Source organism: Lepisosteus platostomus, chromosome 17 (genome assembly GCF_059453375.1).
Source record: "Lepisosteus platostomus isolate fLepPlt1 chromosome 17, fLepPlt1.hap1, whole genome shotgun sequence".
NCBI classification, from domain to species: domain Eukaryota; kingdom Metazoa; phylum Chordata; class Actinopteri; order Semionotiformes; family Lepisosteidae; genus Lepisosteus; species Lepisosteus platostomus.
The window spans coordinates 21,363,721-21,388,199 of NC_142627.1; the positions used below are offsets into that span (position 1 = coordinate 21,363,721).

Below are 24,479 nucleotides of genomic sequence, written 5' to 3' on the forward strand. Positions count from 1 at the left end.
CCATTCAAACACTCGAGAGGTGGAGGAAGCACACTTCAGCTGCGTAAACGCACGGTGCCTAACAAGCGGTGAGAACTACAAAATTACGAGATCTACTTCGCGATGAGGAGGTGACATCGGAAAGGTGAAGATCTTCTTCTTCTCGTTTCATATCTGGCTGCGGCGAAAAAAAAAACACATACTGAAGCTTGTGGACTAGGTAGTCCGGATAGACATAGTGATCATTTCAAACAGAAAATCTTTTTTTTTTTTTCCTTAAAGAGAGCTTGCACATCAGCCTGTCTCGACTCCAGCTCTCCGACAGAGCCTGATAAAAGTCATTCATGGCAAACACATGATCTACAAATGAATATGTCAGATGTGGTTGCAGCCTGAAACACGACTGATAATTGTGTTTGATTTCGTAGTTTCATAAGAGAATTGATTTAACTGTGAACTCAAAAAGAGGTGTTGCATATAAATATTAATTGAAGAAGGATCCAGGCTGCTTCCTTTAACAGCTGACATATGACCCTGTCATTAATGATGTGCCTTGTCGAAATGCACAAACGATTCCCATCCTCTTACGACAAGTGTGATCTTTCCTGTGTGTGGTATAAAGGGGACTGTCCAAAAGTGTGATTTTTCCACTGTGTGCTAAACAACTCAGGCATTGGGCCTGAAATGATGGCAGATCTGTGGAGATAATGAAGAGTATTGACATTTTAACACAGATATTCAGAGGGGGTCATGTAGCGTGCAGACAGAAATCAGTCTGCAGTCCTGGAGTTTAGCTGTGAGGGAGACCCCTCTGTACCACACTGCACACTATTATAAAGTCTCTCATGTCTGATTACAATCTGTTCTAGGCTGGATGCTCTGAACTCCTGTAGCCTGAGGAGCACTGAATGGACATGTCTGAACAGCTTCAGATCTCTTGCAAAATAATCGCATCCACATCTTTGATTTTATTAAAGAATTCATGGTCTAAGTATACAGTATAAGAACATAAACAGGCTATACACAAGAGCTCGCCTTGTTCTAAACACCTCCAACTTAACCAAATACTGTTGCAGCCACATTGCAACAATTCTGACAGCATTGTGACAGCAGAAAAATACAGCACTGCAAAAACTGAAAGATCCAGGGTATATGTTCTCTACAAAACAAGACTGAAAAATGTTAGTCAGATGGCCACATAGTCACATTGGTAAAAAAACACTGCGGAACACTACAAGGCCATGAGATATTGTCACAGCATCATAAAACCACATTCATCCACCCATTTTCTAACCACTTGTTCCAGTTCAGGGGGGCAGGAGAGCCGGAGCCTATCCTTGCAAGCGGCAAGCACAAGGCAGGGTACACCCTGGACAGGATGCCAGTCCATCCCACAATTTCCCCACAAGCCAATTAACCTGCTGGTATGTCTTTTTTTATTATTTAGGACGGTAATGTTGTAGAGAAAAAATAGCCAGACTAAAATGAATCTGTTTATTTTATCTTACATACACAAACTAAAACCACAAAAATTATGTATCACAATGTTCTGCCATTGTTGCCAAATACTATATATATATAATTAATTTAACTAGATGCAAAATGCACCGACAAAGGACAAACAGTCAATACAGGGAAGAGGAAGTAGTTAGAGAGAATAGTTACATAACCTCACATTCTGACAAAGTCTGATCCGTTGGCAACATCTGAAAGCCTGCTCTAGTTAATTCCTCCTACTCCCTCCCATTCACTTTCCTTGCAAACTCTGCCCAGGAGTTTCTGTTGGCTATTGAGGAAATCTGGTTGGGATCTATGCTAAGCTATCCTGATTATAAAACGCAGCACGAGCCTGCACTATGCTTGGACAAAAATAGGGAACACAAAACTGGGTATCCAAAACAAATATACAAAAGTAGAAGTTTTTACTGTATTCTGACACCTTTCCTAAAATTCACACCTCAAGAAGTAGGGGGACACTTTTGTCCTTGCTGTTTCACTTCTGTTTGATCTCTTCGCTGGTTCTGAATTTGGCTTGGGGACGAATCGGTGAACAACACCCTGATAAATGGTCATCTGTTTGATAAAGGTGAGGAAAATGTAATTATGCAAATTATGAAACTGAAGTTGTGCCTCTGTAAACATTAGTAATTGGGGCTACATATAAAAAATCCCCTTTCTCTGCATTTCCTGATTTTGTGGTGAGTTTTATAGATTTTGCATTCCATCTTAGTGCACCTGCATGATAGTACTTGTCATTTACAGAGTCCACTGCAAACATACAGTGACTATCAAAGAATTCAACCCTCTGACCTTTTCACATTTTATTTGTTTTACAACATGGACTCAATGTATTTAATTGGGATTTTGTGTCACACAAAACACTCTATAATGACAGAGTGAAAACAAAATCATACAGATCCTTCTATTTTAATGATAAAACTTTCTGAAAACAAATAATAACCTTTACTGGAACCCAATATCAATTCTCAAACTAACATATACATCTTTATAAATATTAAACAAACGTCTCAGCTTTTTTTTCTGAAATTTCGAAAGCCTGAAGGTTTTTTTTTGTAATCCTCATGTTTTCCAGGTTATTTTTGATGACATAGTCCTGTAATCACGATTGTGCTTTGCCATTTGAGGTAATGACCCGATATTTACGCAGTGGACAGTATTCAGTTTTTGTGGCAATACATATATAAAGAAATCCCAGTGAAAAATAATTATATTCAATCAAATGGAAATTCCTATTACGTGAATGCCCTTACAGCTCAAAATCATTGAGACACAAGAGACTTCTATCATCTTCTAACATCTATCGATGTTTAGAAAGTACACAGAATAATGCACTTGAGCTACAGAATTATGCTGCTATTTTTACTTTTTTCTTGTAATGTCGTAGCCCCACACGTCCAGACAAGTTTTTTTTTTTCAGTTGTGCGGCGCTAGTGACTTCGTAGTTTCCTCTTTTCGTTGGAACGTCCGTATACCCCACGCAGAGGAATTTTTTTTTTTTGTCGGTGTGACACGGGTACATGAGCACCTTCAATGGCCAGGCAATGGAAAATAAAAAAAAAGTGTTAGAGCGAAGAGAAAGCGCTGGATGGTAAACATCTAGCGGGAGATCCGAAATCCTTCTTCTTACTACTACTAGTATTATTATTTATTTATTTTAATTTCGTCCCCAGTCCGAAGCTTGAACGCCGAGCCTGAACTCGCGTGTCTTTTGTGTGGGACTTCCGCCTGCCCGAGAGAGCGCAGGAGAGCGCTCAGGTGCAGGTACCGCAGACGCCAGCGAGAGCGCAGCAGGGCGCTGCAGGTCGGTGCGGGTCCCTCGTCGCTGATCGCCGTCTTCCCCTCTTCTGCTCTCCCCAGGCTCCGCGGCATGGCGAGCTTGAACAAGATTGAGGAGCACGCTTGCTATGGTAAGCGTCCCCCGTGGTTTCTTTCTTTCTTTCTCTCTCTTTTTCTTTTTTTTTTACGGAGAGTTAGCAGTTAGCAGGGCTGCAACTGTTACAGTGCTCCCTGTGACATGAGGCGTTGAAAGGTCTGATATTGAGTCTTTAAATACGCATATTATCGTTACTTCTTAACATACTGCTGGTACTCTGCCTTTAGTACCTTCGTGGGATCAGTTCTGCAATGTTTTCGAAAATTCTTTTGTTCAGCCGTTTTATATGCAGGCGAAAACATATCTAGAACAAGACTGTCAAATATTTTAGAATATGTTATCATTTGAAGAATATACAGTACAAAGAATGGACCATTTTAGAATAATTCATCCTAAAACCATTCCCGTGAAGGCGTCATCTTCCACGAGCTGTGACCCTGTGGCATTTTGTCGTGTATTTAACGGCGCAGAGGTGCTGTTCAGATGTCGACTGGGATAGGAAACAAAGATGAAACATCTTTTCTTGGTGAAAACGTTTTCCGATCGAAACATTGCTCTCCCTTAACAAGCGGATTCCCACCGATTTTTAAAGTCTCGTTTACGATCGCATTACCTGTAATAAACGTTTGTTCTTCGATATTTTAAACAGTTTTCGGTAGGACCATCACTTTATCGAGTTATTTTACTATTTCTGCTATTGTAACAGACGCCTCTATTCAGGTCAACTGACAATATAGATAATATGGGTACATTATTGCAGGTACAGTAAATAATAGTTGCAATAATATAATGTAATGTCAATTTATGTTTCCTGGCTGTTGTTTGCCTTACTTAAATCTTATAGTTATTTCACTGGGTGGTAATAAATGCGACAAAGTTGTATTTGGAATCATTTCCATGAGATTCTGTAAATTTCTTTTAGTCTTGATTGCAGAGTGAATGGTGTCATTTTATTAACCTCCTTAGCTGAAAGCTCCTTTCCTGCCGTGAAAGCGTTAACCACATTTTCCTACCTCCCGAAGGTAATTTTAAATGACATGCTTTTTTTCCCTCTTGAAATATAAAAATTCCCACTTCAAAGACCCAACAGCAAGTGGTAACGTGCAGAGAGCTATCTCAGTGGTAGCGTTATTAATCCAGAGTTCAGTCACAACTTGAATAATGCAAGCTCTTTCCCTCTCCTAAACCTGACTTTTAAATAGGTTCTGGCAAACCTCATGTACTCTTAAATGATCTCGCCCTTCAGAAAGCTCTTGTGCAATGCGTTCCTCAGAATTACTCGCGTACAGGAGTGAAACATTTAAAAGGGATTTTAAAGATTTCACTCACCAGCCACCTCTAAGTTTGCAGCAAGAACAAGGGGAAGGAAGTAGGCGTGTGGACGAGCTTGTTTCCCCGCAGTTGCGGTAGTGATGCATCGCCGCGGGGTCGCTATTTTTAAAATAGCCTTTGGGCTAGTGTGTGATTCATAATAACATTGATAATAACGGGTCCCGAGCGAGAGATGCCAGTCAAATCTCCACGCAGCCTACTGGACTGTGAGGTCTGGACCTTTCTGACATGGTGAAATTCTGACCTTTTAAACGTATTTCCGACGTGTTTCTGAAGCAACCCGTGTCTTCACGTAACATGGCTTGCTGTTGCTTGTTGCAGTACAAGGAAAATGATTGATGTCTCTAGAGGTAAAAACATCTTTTAATTTACTGCGAGCCTGAATCCCTTGCCGTGCATGAAATTGCTCACTTTCGAACGGTTGATTGTATTTTGATTTTGTTCATTTGTTTTGAATCACTGCAGTTCCTGAAGTCACTAGTTTTTATGGTTTATGTTACTGCTAAATATACAGCTAAATATACAGCACTGCTACTATGTTTGATAAGTATTTTTCCATTCAGCCCTCTATTTTCTAGATACTTCGTCCAATTCTGGGTCATAGGGGAGCCAGAGCCTATCCCAGCAAGCAACGGGCACAAGGCAGGGTACACCCTGGACAGGACACTAGTCCATTTCAGGGCACACACAGACACACACAGACACGCACACCAGGGCCAATTCCACAGAAGCCAATTTAGCTATCAGTATATCTTTGAACTGTAGGAGGAAGCCAGAGCGCCCAGAGGAAACCCACACAAACACAGCGTGAACAAGCAAACTCCACACAGACAGCACCCCAGGTCTGGAATTGAACCCAGGGCCCCAGTGCTGCAAGGCAGCAGTACTGACCACTGCTCCGACATGCTGCCTGTCATGTTTTATCCAAACCAGTTTATATTTGTACAGGATTATATAGTTGGGTGTTTTGCAGAAATAATTTAATTGAAGAACCTTGTGCAAGAGTACAACATTAATGTTTCAAGAAACATGTGACCGTGTACAGCCGTTGTCCAGTATGTCACAAGTCCTGAGCACTCCTCCCCAGAGTGGGTCCAGGTGTGAGGTTGATTATATTTTTGCAAATTATGAGATGGAGAATCATTTGAGACTCTCTTCCTATTGAACTATGCATTTTGTAGACCAAGCAATCAAAGTTAAAGCTGTTGTTTTCTAAATGTGAGTATAAGATAGATTTTACAGGCCGTCTCAGTCTGGTATGTCTTTTGCTTTAGCTGAAAAACAGCTAAAAATTGTCCTCGTTTTGAATTCATTTTTAAACAGTGTGCATGGTTTCACTTTGCAGGTGTTATTGAACACACTTTAATGCAAAATGGGAGGTGGGGTGATAAAATCATTCTTTCTTATACCATGAAAAAAACATTTTAAAAGCATTGATGACTTTGCTAGGTGTTGTCCCTGAGTCAGAAAGTGACTGATGGCCTCCTGTAAGCCAAGGAGGTGAAAGTGTCTGCAGGAGAGACTGTACTTTAGACTGCACAGGAAGGATATAAAGTTAGCGGAGTACACTGTACCCAACTCTGTCCATCCTTCCTTTGGCTGTTTCTGATCAGGCAGCTCATACTACAGTTTGCTTCAGTTTGTAGTGCTTCTAAATGCTGACAGTTGATGCTTTACAAACATTAACTTTTCATTTCAAGGCAATTTTGCAATTACAAGGTTTTGTGTTTCGTATGGATAATATATTTGGAAGGTTCACTGGATAATTTTAGAAGGGGGCTTGACTGAACTAGATCCTAAGTGCTGGCTCATACTGAAACTATTTATATGTCACTTACCAGTTTGATCATTTTGGCTTTTGACATTTTCATTTTGGCTGTGACATTAGTTCACTGTTTGTAAATATTGCAAAAAGTTTTTCCCCCAAAAAATGTGAATATCACCTTTTAAGCAGGGACTGCTGCATGAGAAACCCACCGCAGGCGTGGAGATAATGACACACACATAGACTGGCGTTGCACACAAGTTGTAGGATGTTCCTGTGCCACAACATGCAGATCAGTGGTGCAGTTTGCTGGTGACTGAGTTTAATGTATGCATCGGCCCAGATCCGGGGCCAGATTAAGTTCTAACTATACAGTGGGCCAGTGCATAAGAGCAAAGAAATGGGTGATCCTTGTTGTCAAGTCTCTGTGAAGTTCTGCCAAGAGTTACTGTGCTTGACAGTTTCAGGTGCTGGTGGCACAGCTGAGAACTCAGTTCAGCTGAAGTTTGACATCATCACTGACTTTGTTGCTAGGTAAGGCAGAAACAGAAGGTAGGCTTTAGAACAGCTTTAGACCATGATCAATTACTGTCAGTACCTATACAAATATCCACCAAACTGTTGTTGTTTTATATGATATTCTTTCCTTTATATCTACTTTTGATATCAAAAGCAAAGCAGCAGAAGTATAATTTATTTGCTGTGCTTCCATTTCCATTAGAACCCCTGCCTCTGGTGAAGTGAAACTACCACAAAACTGCGTATAAAGTTGAATTGGCAGGGGACTACAACAGTAATGAGCTAGCTTGGCAATATTGTCAATCAAACAGGGGTCAGGGATGTGTGTATAAACGTGGCTTTAGACCTGAGTAAAGGTTGGCATGGAGGGGTGCTGTCATGTTGAAGGGTTCGGGAATTACACTGGTGCTAGTGATGCTGAAACAATGGCTCGTGCAGCAGTCTCGCCATGTGGTCGACAGGACGTTATGAGGTGAGATTCCCGCTGACCAGAGCAGGGGGACGTCTAAAACTGGCATCCGCTGTCCAGTGGAGCAGGGGTTCTCAACCTTATCTCCCTTGCAGGTCTGTTTTCGAGAGGTCACTCTCGCCAAGAAGCTTCAGTTTTGGAATACGATTGCATTTAAATAACGAATCAGTATAGCTTAAAGCTACTGTTATTTTTATATTTGCTGCCGGGGCTTTTCTGCTTGTTGAATGTTGATTTTACACACCCGAACCCCTGTGCTCTTTCTGTGAACCCCCACAGACTAGGAAGAACTAGGAAGAACACATGGCTTACAGTTAGTCAGCTGAACTGCAGTGCTGACTATTGTGATGTGAGTTTGAGAATTGACTTGAGAATTGCCTGTGACGCACATTTGAAGACATTTGTCATTTGCTTCTAATTACCCTAAATCGAACTGTAAACCTTAGGGGGGTGAAATCCAACAGTTGTCTGCATGGGTACAAAGAGAAGATGGGACCGCCTCACTTTGTGTTCTCTACGAGAGAGGTGACAGACAAGTAGAGATCCCAGTTGTGAGCTTCAGTTTCATTTTTAAAACTCATGTATAGTACATCATGTATAAAATGGAAGTGGTCTCAATGCATGTTCAGCTGTCTGTCTTAACCTTGTTGAGGAAAGGTAACAATGAAAAGACTTTACTGGGCTATAGAAATCAACATCCATTTTGATCTCTTTTACTAGCCTGGTTCTTCCTGTTCTTAGCGGTATCTCCAGTGCTTCTCTGGGCATCTAGTAGAGAATATACTCTCATACGCAGTATAGAGCATCACTGCATCTTTCTGTCTGAACCACTTGTGTTATCAACAGGGCCGTGGAAGCCTCGCGCTGCGTCTTCAGAAACAAGATGGCAGGCTGTGATCTGTCTGTGGTGTAGCCTTCGGTAGCTAGGCTTGTGCAGGATTACCATGTGACATTTCCTTCCTAGGAGCCATACAGTAGCATTCGCATCCCATTCATGCCAGTGGAACGGTATCACTGCTTATAGCTTTATAGTCTCTGAGAGTGGGGCACTTTGTGATTGCTTCTATGACAGCCAGTAACTCACGGTGTGGTTTATAGTCTGTTTCATTTTTACGTGTACAATGTGATTTTTATGCATATTTGCATTTTTTCAACATTTCCTATACTGAAGGTACAGGATGCTACAGACTTACTACTTTGTATGTCTTCCTTTTCATTTTCTGTCCTCATGCATCAGGTCATGTTTGGACTGTATGGCTGGCAGTACCACTTCAGGAAGCTTTATACCAAATGTCCGGATGGGTTTGTTAGATTTTTCTTATGGTTTTTGTATGTCTTATATGGCTTCACTTTTGTACCATTTAAACAAACCCAAACTTTGGCACAGAACTGTTTGTCTAGATATAATTTTATTCTAGCCGTGAACTAGAGTCCCCCTTTCCCCCTGAGAGGATGTGTAATTGTGTGTCATATCCACAACTGCTAAATGTTTTCACATTATTATCCCTACCCCTTTGTTTTTCTCACAGTAAGTGCTTTATCATGTTAGGACAGCTCAGCACAAGTGACTGAAATGATACATTTTCAGTTAAACATCTGAATTGTTTTGGGGCTATGTACTGTATATCTGTATATTAATAAATAACTTGTCAGGTGGAATTCAAGTTGGCAGACTCAGTCTGCATGTCTGTATTGCAAATTGCTTCTGCTTAAACTTTGGCCAGCTGCTTAGTGCTCATTTTGAAGTTTGCAGTGATGGATTTCATGGAAAGTTACTTATGAATTGAAATCCACACATTGAGATTACGTGTCACACCATTTGTTATATACCAGGCCGTCACCTACTGTATGAAGAGAAACTATTTTTTATGACCTTGATTTGAAAAAGATGCAGTTTTTCACACCTGCTGTGCTGGATGGCCTGTAGTCTTTATGATTGATCTGCCTACTCATGCTCTGCCATCTGGCTTGGAATAAAGGCTCAAAACAACACCAAGTGCGCAGTGTAAACTTAAATGTTCTATTTATTTAAACCATTTGAATTGCTGTTAATTCTTAAAAAAACACATATTGGTCTTTTACACTGTATTTCATAGCAATCATTCAGCTGCTAGTTAGGTGTCAAAATGTTAAATGGCTCTTCATGGTCTTTGTTACATGCTGCAGGAGGATTCATGGAATTCAGTAATAAAGTATTTCTCTAGCTTTTACAGTGTGCAATCAGCATATCGAACCTCACAAGCACTCTTCAAACTGTTAAAATAAGATGTGGGTGGTCAATGAAAGGAGAGTTTGGGTTCATTGTAGAATACGTTCACCCAAAAGGAATATATTATGAAGTGGCTTATAATTAATTTTTTGAACTCTGTCCAGAACAAGTATTTGCATGTTGCAAAGTTCTCAAAACCTGGAAACAATGTTCACTGATTACATTGTGTTTAGTGCTGTTAGGTTGTACACATATATTATCCTTTTATGCGTTGTTTTAACCATTTGTACACTTTAAAAATGGATGGAAGACAGGAAAGTGATCTTCTGACAACATAAGGAATGCACCTAGATTATTTATTGAACGTCTGGACGGTTTCTTTTAGGTGACAAAAATTCAAGTAGTGCAATTGTATCTACGGAATTTAAAACGAACAAATTGGAGAAAGTCCAGCGTGGGTGAATGGTCAAAGATGAGGGCATTAGCTGGAGATCTTGAGGTGGTGTTCTGGAAGGTTCTTCTCACAGGTTTATTAAGGGAATCCTGGTTACAGTTACTTGAATACCCACCACTGTTAAGGTTTGGTCGTCTTATAAGTAATTGAAACTGACAGCATCACAGCGTCCCGAGACCAGGCAGTTTCTCCTGGGGGCATTTCCTGCCTCCTGTAACTCCTTATCTTATGAACACCTCAGCCACCTCGCTGTCGGCGGAGCAGGACTGGATCAATTGGATACTAAACCTCACCCTCTTAATAATGGCCTTTAAGAGCCAGATTGTGGGATAGTAAAAAGCATTTTTATTGAATTTACCGCTAAGTGTCCTAGATCTGTAGGAGACCAGAGTACATTTTTAATTTTTGATGTGTCGTTAGTTTCCGTTTGCGGCCCTTTTTCTTCAAAATGAACTTTTTATATGCGCTTGGCATGATTTCTCCTCCAGTCGATGCATATTCTCCTGCAAGCCATTAAGCCACTAGGACCTTGCAGGATATCCAGTGCCGAGGAGCACTGACTGCATGCCACTCTTACCTGTGGTCAGAGTATTTGTGTTGAAGAACAACTAGTGATTCCTTAATCTGTTGGGTATGGAGTCTTGTTTGTCTTAATTGTCTTGTTTGTCTGAGTTTTGAAGATAAAGAAAGGTATGTCATTTATCATGTTATCATTTTGTCATTTTAAAACATGACAAACAAGGTTGAAGATTAAAGGTATGCATTCTCCAAATGAGACCTACAGTACAGTATACATGAAGACTGTTTTTGAAAGCACACTAAAATTAGTACAGTTAGTGAAGTGCTCAGCTGTCTGACCGTTCTCTTCAGATTGGAATTTCTATTTTTTCTTTGTTTTTCAAAAAAGATTGGGTTAATGTTCATTACTCGGTTTCTCACAATGAACCATAGCAAGAACAAAGATGTCTCTGTAATCTGTGAGCCCTTTCAAATAAAAGGGTGTATCATAGATTGGAGATAATATATTTAAGGCATTTTAACTGTGATGGTGATCTGAACATTTTCCTTTAGCTAAATGTAAGATATACAGATTTCAGCACCTGCAGCAGATGATGTGTCTGAGCACACAGCTTCCTAGCAGCCCTGTTTAGCCATAAAAGAAACAGAACTGAGGCAACAATCTTTGACTCGCCTGGTGTAACCTGAGAAGGAATTCTGAAAGGATTAGGCTATATATTCAAGTTTTAGTTGGCACACAAGGAAGAAACAAAGAGAAAGGCCAAAAGCATGTACTAACAACAATTTGAGATGTTTTTTGTCTCTGTGCATATATGTGTGTTCTCACAGCAATATACTGTAGGAGTTGCTATAATACGCGTGTTTTGAGTGGGTGGTTCAGTTCTAAGAAGTAGAGGATTAGGAAGCGTTACCGCCTTTACTCCATTACTGAGTGACATCAATGGTCTGAATATAGTTTTCGTTTAATGGTGATAAAATGTCTTTAGTCTTTACTCTTCAGATAAAAATGACTTTTTAAGCATAGTTGTGGACTTAGGTCATAACATTTTGGTAAAAAAAAATACATTTTTGCAACTTTATTAAAAACAATGCTTTTGAATATGTCTGTACATAAATGGTAAAGATTTTAGACTAAACATACTGAGTCTAATGAGTTTGTCAGTGAGTGCCAAGAAACGTTATCAAGATTTTAAAAAATAGTGTCAAACAATATATGAATACAGGTAGAAGACCACATTTTCTTTCTTTTCTTTTTGAATAAAAAGCTTTAAGTCCTGATATAAAAAATCACGAAATAGCAACCTCATTTGAGCTATCAAATTTAATTTCACTGGTTTGAACTGACACAACACCACTGTGGCTTTCCCTGAACTGGCTAAGTGAGCCTAGCAATCTTGGACTCTTGAATTAGCAGGTACCAGCGTCTTAACCACCAATAATGCTCACTATGTGCTGGTGAACTAGTTTGCTGATGGCCTTATTTCTGCACTGGAGTTTGACAAGAAACAATTCTGTCTCCGTAGAGGGCAACACTTTAGACTAGGGTTTGGAAATCACATTTGATAAACAATTAACACAAGTCGTAAACACTTAAATATGTAATATCAGAGCTTTGCAATGATAAGACTTTAATCAATGACAGAATCGCAGTTAATCAGCAGAGGACTTTAGTAGATAAGCTTTAACATATTTATGTAACTGTATATACAGTTTAGAGTCAAGAAGATCTGTAATAGAGGTTTCTGGTCAATAAAGAATAATTGAAAAGGCAATGTGTTCAGTGTAGAAGTTTGAAAGTTACTTTCCACACTAGATTTTTGAGGGGAAAAGCGTACTGCATTGAGTGTAATTTAAGAAAGGTCAGCAGCATTCCTTTCTGAAAATGCTCGATCGGCACACAATGACTTTACAGAGATCCTGGCTGACAGAGTTATTTTATAAAATGGCCTTGCTTTTCCCCTGTTGCTGCTCTGAGAAAAGTTGGTGTGATTTTTTTTCAGCTCTGTTGTAGCAGCAAAACAACATTTTCCATTGAGTTTAGTTTTAGTGAGTTACATTTAGTTAGTTTAGTTTGGTGGCAGTTAGAATTATATGGCAAAAAGGCAGTGATTTGTTTTTTGCCCTTTTAAAAAAATATGCTGGTGATGTTTGTTTTTATTTTTGACAATCAATCCATGGAATAGGAAATTTGTACATCTAAACTGAAGTTTATCTTAGCAGCTTTATAAATGTCTGCTGCAGTCATAGTGATGCAGCTTTTATTTCCTCTTCAGGTTTGCTTCTTGGGATGTGTCTTTCTCCCTTAAAAACAAATAGTTCAGGCTTGTGTTTAATTACGTGTGCCACCACTTATTAGTTTTGTAATTAACATTTCACCTTGAGACCAATCTTGTAATTCCGATCTAGATGTAAGGGACTGTTATTTGAGTGCACACTGCCTTTTGTTTTTTATTCTGTTTCTGGTATCGGGTTCTGTGCATCAGATTTCTTTTATCTCTTTCTGTGTCCACTCACCTGACATAAATATACAGGGAACAAAAACAAAAAACAGCCGGCAAGAATTTGTTTTCTGTCTTCAAAGATGTATTTTTTTATATGTTGGCCCAGATAGCTGAAAATGCTTGTAGGCCTTGCCTACAAGAACTTTCTTGCATCCTCCAGAAAAGTATTAATTTGGAAAGTGAGGGTTTGTTCACCATAGAGGCCTCTGTGGCTGCTACAGCCCAGAATCTTGACTTCCCTGATCACAGGATTCCCCTATGATGACACACAGGACACCACCGCCGAACAGCAGGAGGTGGGGAAAGTTACTTACCCATAGAGCAGATTATGGGACTTTTAGGTAATAGCGGAAGTTACTGCCACTTTCTAATTTTGTCTCCTTTGAAAAGCAAGAATTAGAAAATGTTGGGAAAATGATTCTTTGCTGTACCTTTGGCTCAAGAAGATGACAATTTGCTTTAGTTTCATGGGGCTGAGTAAAAAGAAACCCAGGAGAATGATTGTGTGATAAGTGTGTGAATCATAATTTTAAGTGTGTGTGTATACAGAGTGAGAATTTTTCAATGAGATTTGAAATTCTCAAATGCATACAACTCATTGGTACAGTCTATGTATACACAGAGTGAGATTTGAACTCTCATATGCGTACAACCCATTCTGTATGTCATACAGTACACACTAAAGATGGAGTGGGTTTGTGGACAGAATGTAAAAAACTGTACTACCTAAACAAACATATCTCAGGCAGAAATCCTTGTGACTACAGCTGTGAGCTGTGAATGACTTCATTAGACCAGCTATTGCTGATTCAGTACAGTCAACATGTTTTCCAGATTTTTCTGATCATTAATTGTCTAAAACTACATGAACACCTCCAATGCAGTCACAAACTTTCATTTTCTTTCTAAGGGTTTCTTGAGGATTCTGTTTCCGTACAATGATGTCAATTCATTTATCTTTCCAGCTCATATCATCAGTGGACCAGTGGAAGACACAGATCCCAGTAGTATTGCAGCAGAAATGGTATGAGTAATTTCTTCCATAAAGGGGGGTAGGTGGTGTTCAGAAAACATCACCAAGCTTACTGCTATTTGCATTAAGTCTCCAAATCTAATCATAATTGTGATTAAAGAATGAATCTAGAGCTAAAGTTAAATAATTTTTATACTCATTTTAAAATTCTTATGTAATACTTTTAGACTTGAGTCTCTTGAGAGCCTTGCATTATGTCATCAAGTTAAATTTGTTACTGTACTGAACTGGTACAATCCGAAACCAGCTGTTTAGTGAGAACTGAAACAGCAAAATATGAAGAAGATGAGACTTTCAGTCAAAGGAAACAGCACGTACACTGTTTTAGACCTTCATGAGATGATTTCCTCAGTCACAACGCAGAGGTTCGTTTCTATAGAACAAACACTCTGGAGCATTCCATAACATTAGATCTCTCTCTTGAATGTTTTGAAAAAAGAATAGTTTTCAGTGTATCTCTGATGTTTTATACATCCAGTCATTCTGTGATTCCATCAGTGATTTTGACTGTTCTATTCTTAACAAGCAGATTTTGTGCTTTTTGCAAGTTTGTGTTTTTTGTTCGTTCTCAGCCTGTTTGACTTTTTTTTTGTTTACTTCTCGTGTCTTGGTTAAAATGTTCAAAACTTAAAAAAGTAAAACAGCCCAGACTGTCAGTCGAGAACTGTTATTTCGCTGTTGGGGAAAAATAAACAACTTGGTGTGCCAAAGTCAGATATATCTTGTTTTATCCTGTGACAACAGTTATTTGAAAACTTTTTTTCCGAATTCCTGCAGTCATTGAAGTCAAAATATCCAGTTCAAGACACCGCTATACCCAAAGGTAAGGATATTAGTCAAATATTTCTGTCTGTGTGTCTTGCTATAAATAAATAATACAGTCATCCCTCGCTTTTCGCGGTTTCGTTAATTCGTGGGTCACCCCCCCCGCAAAAAAACTTTCATGGGATGTACAGGCAGGCGACGACGTGCGTGGCGTATTTTCGCATCCGTTAACCATCCTCTGACATGAAACCTGGGGAAGTGGAAGAGCTGCCGGGGGAGCTCAAAGATGAGCTAACAGAGGAAGACCTTGACGCCAGTGAAGAGGACGGGGAAGAACAGCAATGGATACCCAAGTCTTTTGCAGCTCTATGCCAGGACCTCCGAGGACCGGAGGACAGGACACTTCACCTGGGCCCTTCAGTGGAAAGGAGCGTTAAAATCGTTCGGCGACTGGGACAGGTCTTCGAGCCGTACCATGTGATGTTCAAGAAGTGGAAGGAAAAAAAGCAGCAGCTTCCCCGTCACGACGTTTCTGCAAAGAAAAGAAGTTTTGAGGGTGGTCAATTTTTGGCTGATTTTGCAAGGGATGACTGTAATTAATGATAGTTCGCAGAACATTTCAGGATGTTAAGACCTGTCGCACTTATAAATATTTAAGTATCACGTTTCCCTATCTATAAAATATGAAACATATAAATTCAGAAGTTCAATAATTTTGAATTGTATCTGTTTGCTCACAGTTTCCTCTCGCATAAACATTAGTTTTTATTTGCACGAGCCTGGATTTCCCCCTCATGATGTATTGTGGGGAAAAAAAAATCTTCAATACAATTTTGTGATCTGATAAGTGAAGCAGGCGTCAGACCAAATGCTGTCAGAATTAACTCATGGGCTGGTGAGGTACTGTCTGCGGTACCTGAGCAATACAAAAGCTGTACTTGATCTCATTTTATTGACCGTGATGACGGTACAAAACTGAGGAACTAATTATCAGAGTCAAAGCTTCAGTTGATCTGTAGGTACTCTTCCAATCTGTAACTGAGTTGATCCCCATTACTGTTCACAGGAGCGCTCTTCCTAGTTCATTTGAAGGACACTAATTCTATAGTGATTTTCCCATCAGGCTTTTTAGTAAGAATGAGTTCCTACCTTGAAACGCTAAAATTCTGAAGGCACACGACCCCCCTGTGTTTCTGATGCTGCAACATCTTGTACAACAGCAGTTCTGATTTCAGCTTGCTACGTGAAAAGAAAAGTCCATTTTAAACATGACTAACAGAAACCAATTACAACTACAATACACAATCCAGCTTATCTAGGTAACACCAAGACATCTATTCATGTTTAAGCCTTGTATTAACCATGCTTGTAAGAAAAATGTTTTGATGATTGTAGGGAATTAGTTTCCTTGTTCTTTATCTCACAATTATTTGTTTTTCTTTGCTCTCCTGGCCCACTAGATGCAGTGACAATGGAAGTAGCCTCTGTTAAGCCTGGCTACTTAATGTCTCAGTCTCACAGAATAACCCAGGTAAGGGAAGTTAATTGTTACAGGAAGTGTCTGTTCATTTCCAGAAAGTGGACAAGGGTACTGAAAGATAGGAGATGATGGTAGGAGATAAGGCTTTGGTTTTCAGCTAAAATCCCATATCAGCTTTATTTATAACACAGCCTCTCCGACTCTGTATTTTAAGCATTATAAAATAGGTAGATTTTTTCAGAAACATTTCATGCTCCCATTCTATAGCGATTCAGATAACTAAGTGGAGCTGGAGCCTGTTTGTGGATTTGCATGGTCTTCCCTTTTCCATCTAGGTTTTGTCCTAGTTTCCTTTCTAGACATGCTGGCTGGGTTCATTGGCATATATCAACTGTCCCTTGTGTGCCTTCTGATAGACATGGGCACATTGCACTGGCTGCAGTCCTGCCTTGTGCCCTGTGCTGCTGGCAAAGGCTCCAATTTACTGAAAAAGAGGCTTTCTGGTAATAGGTGGATAATTAAGTGCAATACCTTTAGAATAGTTAGCATTTCAAAGCAATTGTATGTCACAGAAAATGTCTAAAAGTGTTTTATTAATATGGTATATTGAAAGGAAATTCCAAGCAAATCATATTAAATATTTTACAGTTGATATGGATGTCATTTACTGATTTTCACCACAGTAACAATACTGTACATAATGTCTTAGTTAACATTCATTTCTAATTTGTCTTCAGTATTAATATGTCTGTGCCATGAGGTGGACTAGCAATATAATGTATCTGGCAAACCTAGCAGGAAAGTGCCATAACAGGATTTGTAAATAAGCAGATCCCGGAGAACTGGATTCGGAAGTCAGCCATGAGGTTGACCCGGTTAGTCAGGTGGCCGAGGGTGGCGGATCAATCCCAATAGCTTTCTGGGTACTGTAGTTCAGATAAGGACAGGCATCTTGTCTGAACCTGCTGTCCTATCACATGTAATTTAAATATCAGTTTCAGATATAATCTCAGTAGTTTTGCCAGATAGATATGATATGCAGTTTAGCCTTGGGCCTGTTGTTGTGATCACTAATGAATTGGAAAATGTGACAGCTCAGGCATTTTTGGAAGGCAAAGGAAGTCACCTGCTGTAAATGGCCGACTTTTTAAAAACATTTTAGAAACTTTTGCTAATTTTCCATTCATTGGTTTAGTCAAAACCTCATTTAAGGCAGCGTGGAAGCATGATCTGAATTTGGTTGTTTAAGCTAGAAATTAGATGTTTTCACATAGGGTTGCAGAGGTGGGTAAGGCTAGGCTTTGAACTTTTCCCAGCCATGCTTAAAACTTCATTAGGGACTAATGAATAATTCCCCTAAATTAAAATTGTATTTTGCATAACTGAACTGGAACATTAGAATTCTAAGTCTTTTCAGTTTAAAAATATGTTTTCAGTCATGATGTGATCATTCGTACCTAAGCAAGCAAACAACAGCACAAAAATATTTTTTCTCTGGCATTTACTACTGTAAATAAGTATGGCTTCATTAGTAATTGGAGTGAAATTTCAGTAAAAGTGTATGTCTTTATACAAGCCATTATTTTTATTGAATGTCCTGTTAGGTGTGCTTTACTCTACGTGTTACTATGCAGATTTGAATTGCTACGTATGTCTCATTACGTAAGAAAACTATTTGCATTTCACCATCTTGAATCTATAGACCTTTACCAGTGGATAATATTAAAAGAACATGTTTCTTTCTTTCAGCCAGAAGACAATGAGAGCCATTGCTTTTATACAGAAACAATTTCTTCAACAGGTAAAGAAAACCCATTTTACAAGAAAGATACTTTTAAGCAGAAGTCCATTCCCTTAAGTCCTAAAATATTAAATTAATGTTGAGAGACTTTCCTTGTGTGTTATGGATTCGAAAAGTGTGTTTTATTTTTCGTATTGTCTGTGTGGGCGCTCTGGTGTCCTTTCACCTTTCAAAGATAAGGTTAATTGTTGTCTCTAATTTGTCCTTTTTCACATGTGTGTACTGTGATGGACTGGTGTAGCCCTGTCTTGCTTGGGGAATAGGCTCCAGGCAGCCGCAGTCCTCGCTTGTAATAGGTGGATATGTAAGTTAGGGTACGACTTAGTATGGTTTTCATTTTTAATCGCCAATTAATTGCCACAGTGTAAAAGTCGTATATCTTTTTTACATGCTGCAGGCTCCACTAGTGCTTTTCAGGAGAGCTAGCTCCTGATTGGAGGACCAGCGTGTCTCTCAGTGATGTCACTGTAAGCCTGCAAGCTCGTAGGAAGTCACAGGAGCCTGGAGAACAAAGGCTAACGTCCACCATACACAGGTGGAGCTCTGCCAATGGTGCGCTCTTGCTGGGAGAATCCTGGTCACAGTTGGTCGGTGACATGCACCAGGATGAAACTAGCGAGAGCCATAGAACTCAACATGAGCTTCCCGAGTAGCTCACTGTGCAGAGACTCGAAGTGATGATATGTCTATCTCCACAAATAAATACATTCGCTTTTCTACAATGATGACTAGAAATCCACAAGAAATACAAAAATATTTAAATCTATTTTTGAATTCTGTTACATGCTAAACGGCATGTGACCTGAATTTAATATCATAGAAAGCAGGTTAAAGGATCCTGCCTTCTGTTAAGCATTTAATTTGTCTATGTACTTGCCAAGATGTTAACCTTCTCTTAAAATGTGTTTGGAGACTGCAGGCAGAAACAACAGCTTAGGATGCACCATGGATTCCACAAAAGTTTGAAATATTTGCATTCTATGTTCATCCCATTCTTCTTGCAGAATCACTATCAGTTGAGGTTGGGATGATGAGGGGTGATGGTTTGTGGGATTGAATTGCGCAATCTATGAGTTCCTGCAGTTTGTGATGGGGGTTGAGGTCTGGGGATGGTTCTGGCCAGGCAAGATGATGGACATCTGTTTTAGTCTCCTGAAGCAACACCACTCATACTCCTACTTGAAATGTGCTCATTGTAGATACTGTAGATGCTGCATATTTTTCATGAGGACGACCAATTATAACAGGGCAATGATGTTAAGATTGTTAAGTAATAAAGGTACTTATGTTATCTCGTATCAGTATTGCTGTTTTTCATTAAAACACTGTCTTTCCAAAATAGTATATTCCCCTCAGTAAATTATTATTTACTTTAAGTATTATCCAAAATCCAATTTTAAAGACTTATCCTTTCTTATTTAATTTGATAATTGTCCTGTCTTACTCATTTAAAATAGTCAAGAATTACAAGACCCTGTTTCTTTGACCAGTATATGGGTGCAACAAAAATGTGGCTGAAAAATTAATTTTTAAAATCAAAGAAATATTGGCAGGACATATAGGACAAGAGGGATTAAACCCCTGCGATTTCCCACCCTTTACGGCATCTAAAATACACATTAGTGCAGTTAAAGACAATATTATTTATAATTACTGTGCAACATCTGACCTAGAAGACCATGAGTGTGCTGCGTTTCTGTGAATGAGCTGGGGTTTTTTTCTCTCGTGTGTTTCATTGTGTGATCCTGCTCCTCCCAGATTTCATAAAGCGACTGCCGTTCAAGGACAGCCCCTGTGAGACTTGCTGTTGCTCAGCTCCCCCGCCCAAGATAAGCGACTTGATGAACGATGAGGACTTGCTCTACAAACTGCGACTAAAGCTGGACCCCAACTACTCTACCATCAAGAACTGGAAGAACTTCGCCAGCAAGTGGGGGATGACCTATGATGAACTGGTGCTGCTGGAACACCGAACACAGGGCTCCACGCACAGCCCCACCCAAGAGTTCCTGCAGAGGAACAACGATAAGACTGTCAAGGAGCTGACAGAGCTCTGCAGACTGTACCAGAGGATTGACGTCCTGAATGTACTGCAGCAGTGGGTGAAGAACGACTGGCCCAAGAGGTGGCAAAAAGTCCGTTAGCTGGGAATTTGCTCTTTTATCTCTTTTTATCTCTGTGAAGTGCTTCTGTTTGTTTTTTGGTGGGGTTGATATTTTTTCCTTGCATTTAGAAAAAAATGAACAGGTAAACTATGATTGATTTCTGGAAACACTTTTTTTTCCATCTGATATTTCCTGGTGACCTGGAAAATAAAACAACAGAAAGACAGTTCAGGGGTGGTTTTCTCATCAGTGAAGACTTTTCAATGAACTGACATGTTTAAATGAACTTAATGCCGAAGCAAGGTTGGAGATCACTGGGGCTTGTTCATCAGGACATTTCAGCTTAATTTGGATTCCTGCAAGTCTGTCTGACTGTATGCCTTGATGTCAGAGGAAGAAAGAATCACCTGTATTCCTCTTCAGAAGCTACTGCATATCTTTCTTTCAACTACTGTAAAACGATACGTCTCGAGACTCAATGCATGAGCAAACAGTGAATTAGAAAGTAGTCTTTCTTTCAGATTAAGTTCTGAGCAGTGGAATAAGTGCTGTTGTGTTCCAGAAAAATGCCAAAATGTTCACAGACTTTCAGGGAAGTGTCTTCAGCTTTTCTTACACATATAACTCAGAAGAGAAATGAATGGAGTGCAGTTTTTCAGCACAGGTGGAATTTTCTCCTTTAAGAATCAGCTGATGTATTGAGCCTTGCTGTGTATACAAGAAAATTGATCAAAGTAAATATTAAATATTTTTTTCCTTTATCTAGATGAAATGTCAAAACATCTGTTAATTGAAATTATAACTGTAGTATAGAACTGCATGAAACCATCAGTGGTTTAGACTGATTTTATGTGGAGGGATTAGGATTGTGCTGAATGAAATGACTTGAACCGTAGAATACCTGATTGTATTTGCTTCCAGTTTTTATTCACTGATTTCTTTTTATATTCTCAATTTCGAGTCATTAATTATTAAACAGTTTGATTTAGCACTACCATCTTTGGTATCTGCATGCGGCACTGAGGACCATGATCTGTTTCCTCAGGAACCATGAGTTTGTCGGAGCCATGCAACATTTTCCTTGTTGTAAGCCCTGCAGGGCCTGAACAGGAGAGAGAGTTTTGACTGGAGGAGTGTTGCATTTCTTATTGATAAGGCTAGAAAGTCAGCTGTGTGACAAGCCGAGGATGACAAGGGCGACCAGACCCACCAGCCCTATCAGTACTCAGGCGAATCCTTGTTACTGCTGCTTGCAGTGACACTGCACTGCCCTTTTTTTAAAATAAAAAAAGGGTGGAGCGGTGGCTCTGTGGCTCAGGAATGTTGCCGGTTTGTATCCTCCGGCCGGCAGAGGAATCCTCCTCTGTTGGGCCCCTGAGCAAGGCCCTTAACCCCAACAGCTCCAGGGGTGCTGTATAAATGGCTGACCATGCGCTCTGACCCCCAGCTTCTCTCTCCCTGTCTGTGTGTCTCATGGAGAGCAAGCTGGGGTATTCGAAAAGACAAATTCCTAATGCAAGAAAATGTATATGGCCAATAAAGATCTTATCTTATCTTGAGAAATCCCAGTCACAGCTGGTTAATAATATAGCCAGATCTGGGCCATAGGGTTCAACCTGCATTCCAATAGAGAGTATTTATAAACTGAGCCATGCAGGTCCCCCCTGAAGAGTAAAGTGCTTCTTGTTCTTGAACATTTTTTGTATTTTGCAATTTTGTCCCCGAGCCATTTGGGATCATTGGTTTGTCTCTCTCTCATCTTACGACAACAGCCCTAGTACTGCACAGGGAGAATGAGGAAGAGCAGACGAGCTCCTGTAACCCTCCCCCCCCTCCATTGAGCCAATCATCTTTCACCATGCAAGCCTGCATGTCCCCACCATGTCACAGGAGCCACCTGCCTGACTCATCGCAGCCTCACTCCTGGCAGCGCCCCGATAATTGTGCCCCACCTTTGGAGTAATTTCTGTCCCAGTCTGCTGAAATCGTCACCTGCTGAGATCCTCACAAGCCTCAATCCAGGTTCTTGTAAAGGGTGTAGAGGCCACTTGATCGCATTGCTGGAATAAAAAGTGAAGTAGTGCTCAGGAAAACCATCATAAACCAGTATGCTTGTTTAACCACAAAGATCTGAAGAAATCATTTTATGTAACTGTACTAGAGTGCCTCTAGATCGGGGCAACAAGTTTCTAGTACCTGTCTGGGATTTACTCTCTGGTACTGCTTTGCTTGTTGCTGTGGAGGGAGGTGGGTAAAGGTGACTTTTGTTTTAGAAATTAAGGAGCCCATCATGACGAATGGGGCCCTGGATCAGTGATGATGATGAGCATGAGCACTAGGAAAACTACAGTAAATAATAGTTTTAAATAAGAAAACAGCAAGTGTTTTGGGGTCACAGTACCAGTCAGTCACAGTTCCTAAAGAACAAAATGCACTTATATTGGTACCTCTTGCTTGTTTTTCATTACTCAGTGTAAATTAAGGGTTATGGAAATCTGAAAAAATAGTTGTCTCTTAGAAGAGCTGATGAATATGTTAATAGATAATCAGTTTGTTTTTTCCGCTTGGAAAGTACCTGTAATATGACAGGACTATGACAGGCTAAGAGTTAAGGCTGGAGTATTTTTCTACAACTATCTTTAAGAGTTCCTAAGCTTATCTACTATATTTGGCTGGATTGTTAACACAGTACCATGTTTCATCATTTAAACCAACATTTTCTGTTATATAATAATAGCAGCTCCAAAAGGAAGCCAAAAGCAACTAAGTCAAAGTAATTTTTCATTAGTAAATACAGGAGGAAAATACTCAGTTTTGCACAGTATTGAAACACATAAAAGCTTGGCCTTATGTACACTATGGGTACGAATCCTTGGATTGTTTCTAATTCCCTTTAAGATGGACTCCCCAGTTACCACTGCTTGGCTGTTTCCCTGCTGCCCTGTTATTTCCTGGGATCACAGCAGTATGTGGGTGCTATGGACATGACACGTGTTCCACGTGGGTAATGGAAACAATTTATATAATAAGATTAGAGCTACAAATGCAAAAGCAAAAGAAATATTGAAATGGGGTGTTATAGCATTATTTTGATGATTGTACGCTTTTCATTTCAGACTGGGTCCTGGATGGTTTTTTTTTTCTTTTAATTTATTTTTGCTCTTCGTATCACATGCTTGGGTTTTCAGCTTGTGCATTTGACCAGGCCTGGAAATAAAGACAACATCCTCTGGCTCAAGTGCAGTGATTAGGAATTTGTTATATGAATTGGATTCTATGGATTTGGCTTTTATTCTTAATTACGGTGACTCTGCAAAACATGTATGCTGCTTTAAAAATAGTAGAACTACATCAGTATTTTGCTTCTAGGATTCACGAGGCTGATCACTGTAACTTCAGTTGTTCTACAAGATTACGTATCAGGTAAAATCTGTGCCATTGTGATATTAAAGGCTGAGGTTGGGTCTTACTTTCTTCTTGGGTAACAACTATAAGTATGTTGTGTGTTCAAAATGCCTTATCTTAAAATTTATCTCTGCTGATTTCTTAATTTTTTCTAAGAAATGTTTTATAATTTACTTCTTGCACCAATGTATGACTATGTTGCTTCATACAAAGCATTCCATTTTTCTCCTTTAAGAAAACATACAGTAGGTCATATTTATTGCTCTCTCTTCATCTTGTGCTCTGTATTAACAGGTAATTGCCGTACAGTTGATCATGTCTTCACTGTTTAATTACTTTGCAAAAGGTGTACATGTGAAAATTAAAAATGCAATTAAAAATGGTTTTCTGTTAGTGCATGTATTGTACATTGGTCCTGGGAAATGTAATACAAGCAAAATTCAAATTAATTGTCCATCAAGTTGCAGTGATCTCTTGGTCAATGGAAGATACTACATAAGCTTATATTAACAAGCGGTTTTGATAACTAACATTTGTATGTTCACATGTTTGATTTGGAAATAATGTACAATAAGAATTCAAAACTATTCATCTGCAGATCCCGTTTAGTTTTTCAGTAAACCTTTGTGGGAGTTATAAATAGATGTTACTGTATGTTAAGCAGTTCAAAAAACACTTTTTATGTAATTTTCTTCAGAAATAAGCAATTCTTAAATGGCCATCTTGTCATTGATTTCAGACTTAGGTAG

The 24,479-nt window shown here is 39.4% G+C and overlaps 1 protein-coding gene across 1 annotated transcript; it reads left to right on the forward strand.

Annotated features, from left to right (window-relative positions):
* The first annotated feature begins 23 nt into the window (after positions 1-23).
* edaradd (EDAR-associated death domain) lies at positions 24-24,184 on the forward strand. Its single transcript, XM_088610345.1, has 8 exons — positions 24-124; positions 1,286-1,403; positions 3,171-3,407; positions 14,107-14,165; positions 14,952-14,997; positions 16,400-16,470; positions 18,169-18,220; positions 19,979-24,184. The coding sequence occupies exons 3-8, from the start codon at positions 3,368-3,370 to the stop codon at positions 20,362-20,364; spliced, it is 654 nt and encodes a 217-aa protein (XP_088466471.1). The 5' UTR covers positions 24-124; positions 1,286-1,403; positions 3,171-3,367; the 3' UTR covers positions 20,365-24,184.
* Positions 24,185-24,479: the final 295 nt, after the last annotated feature.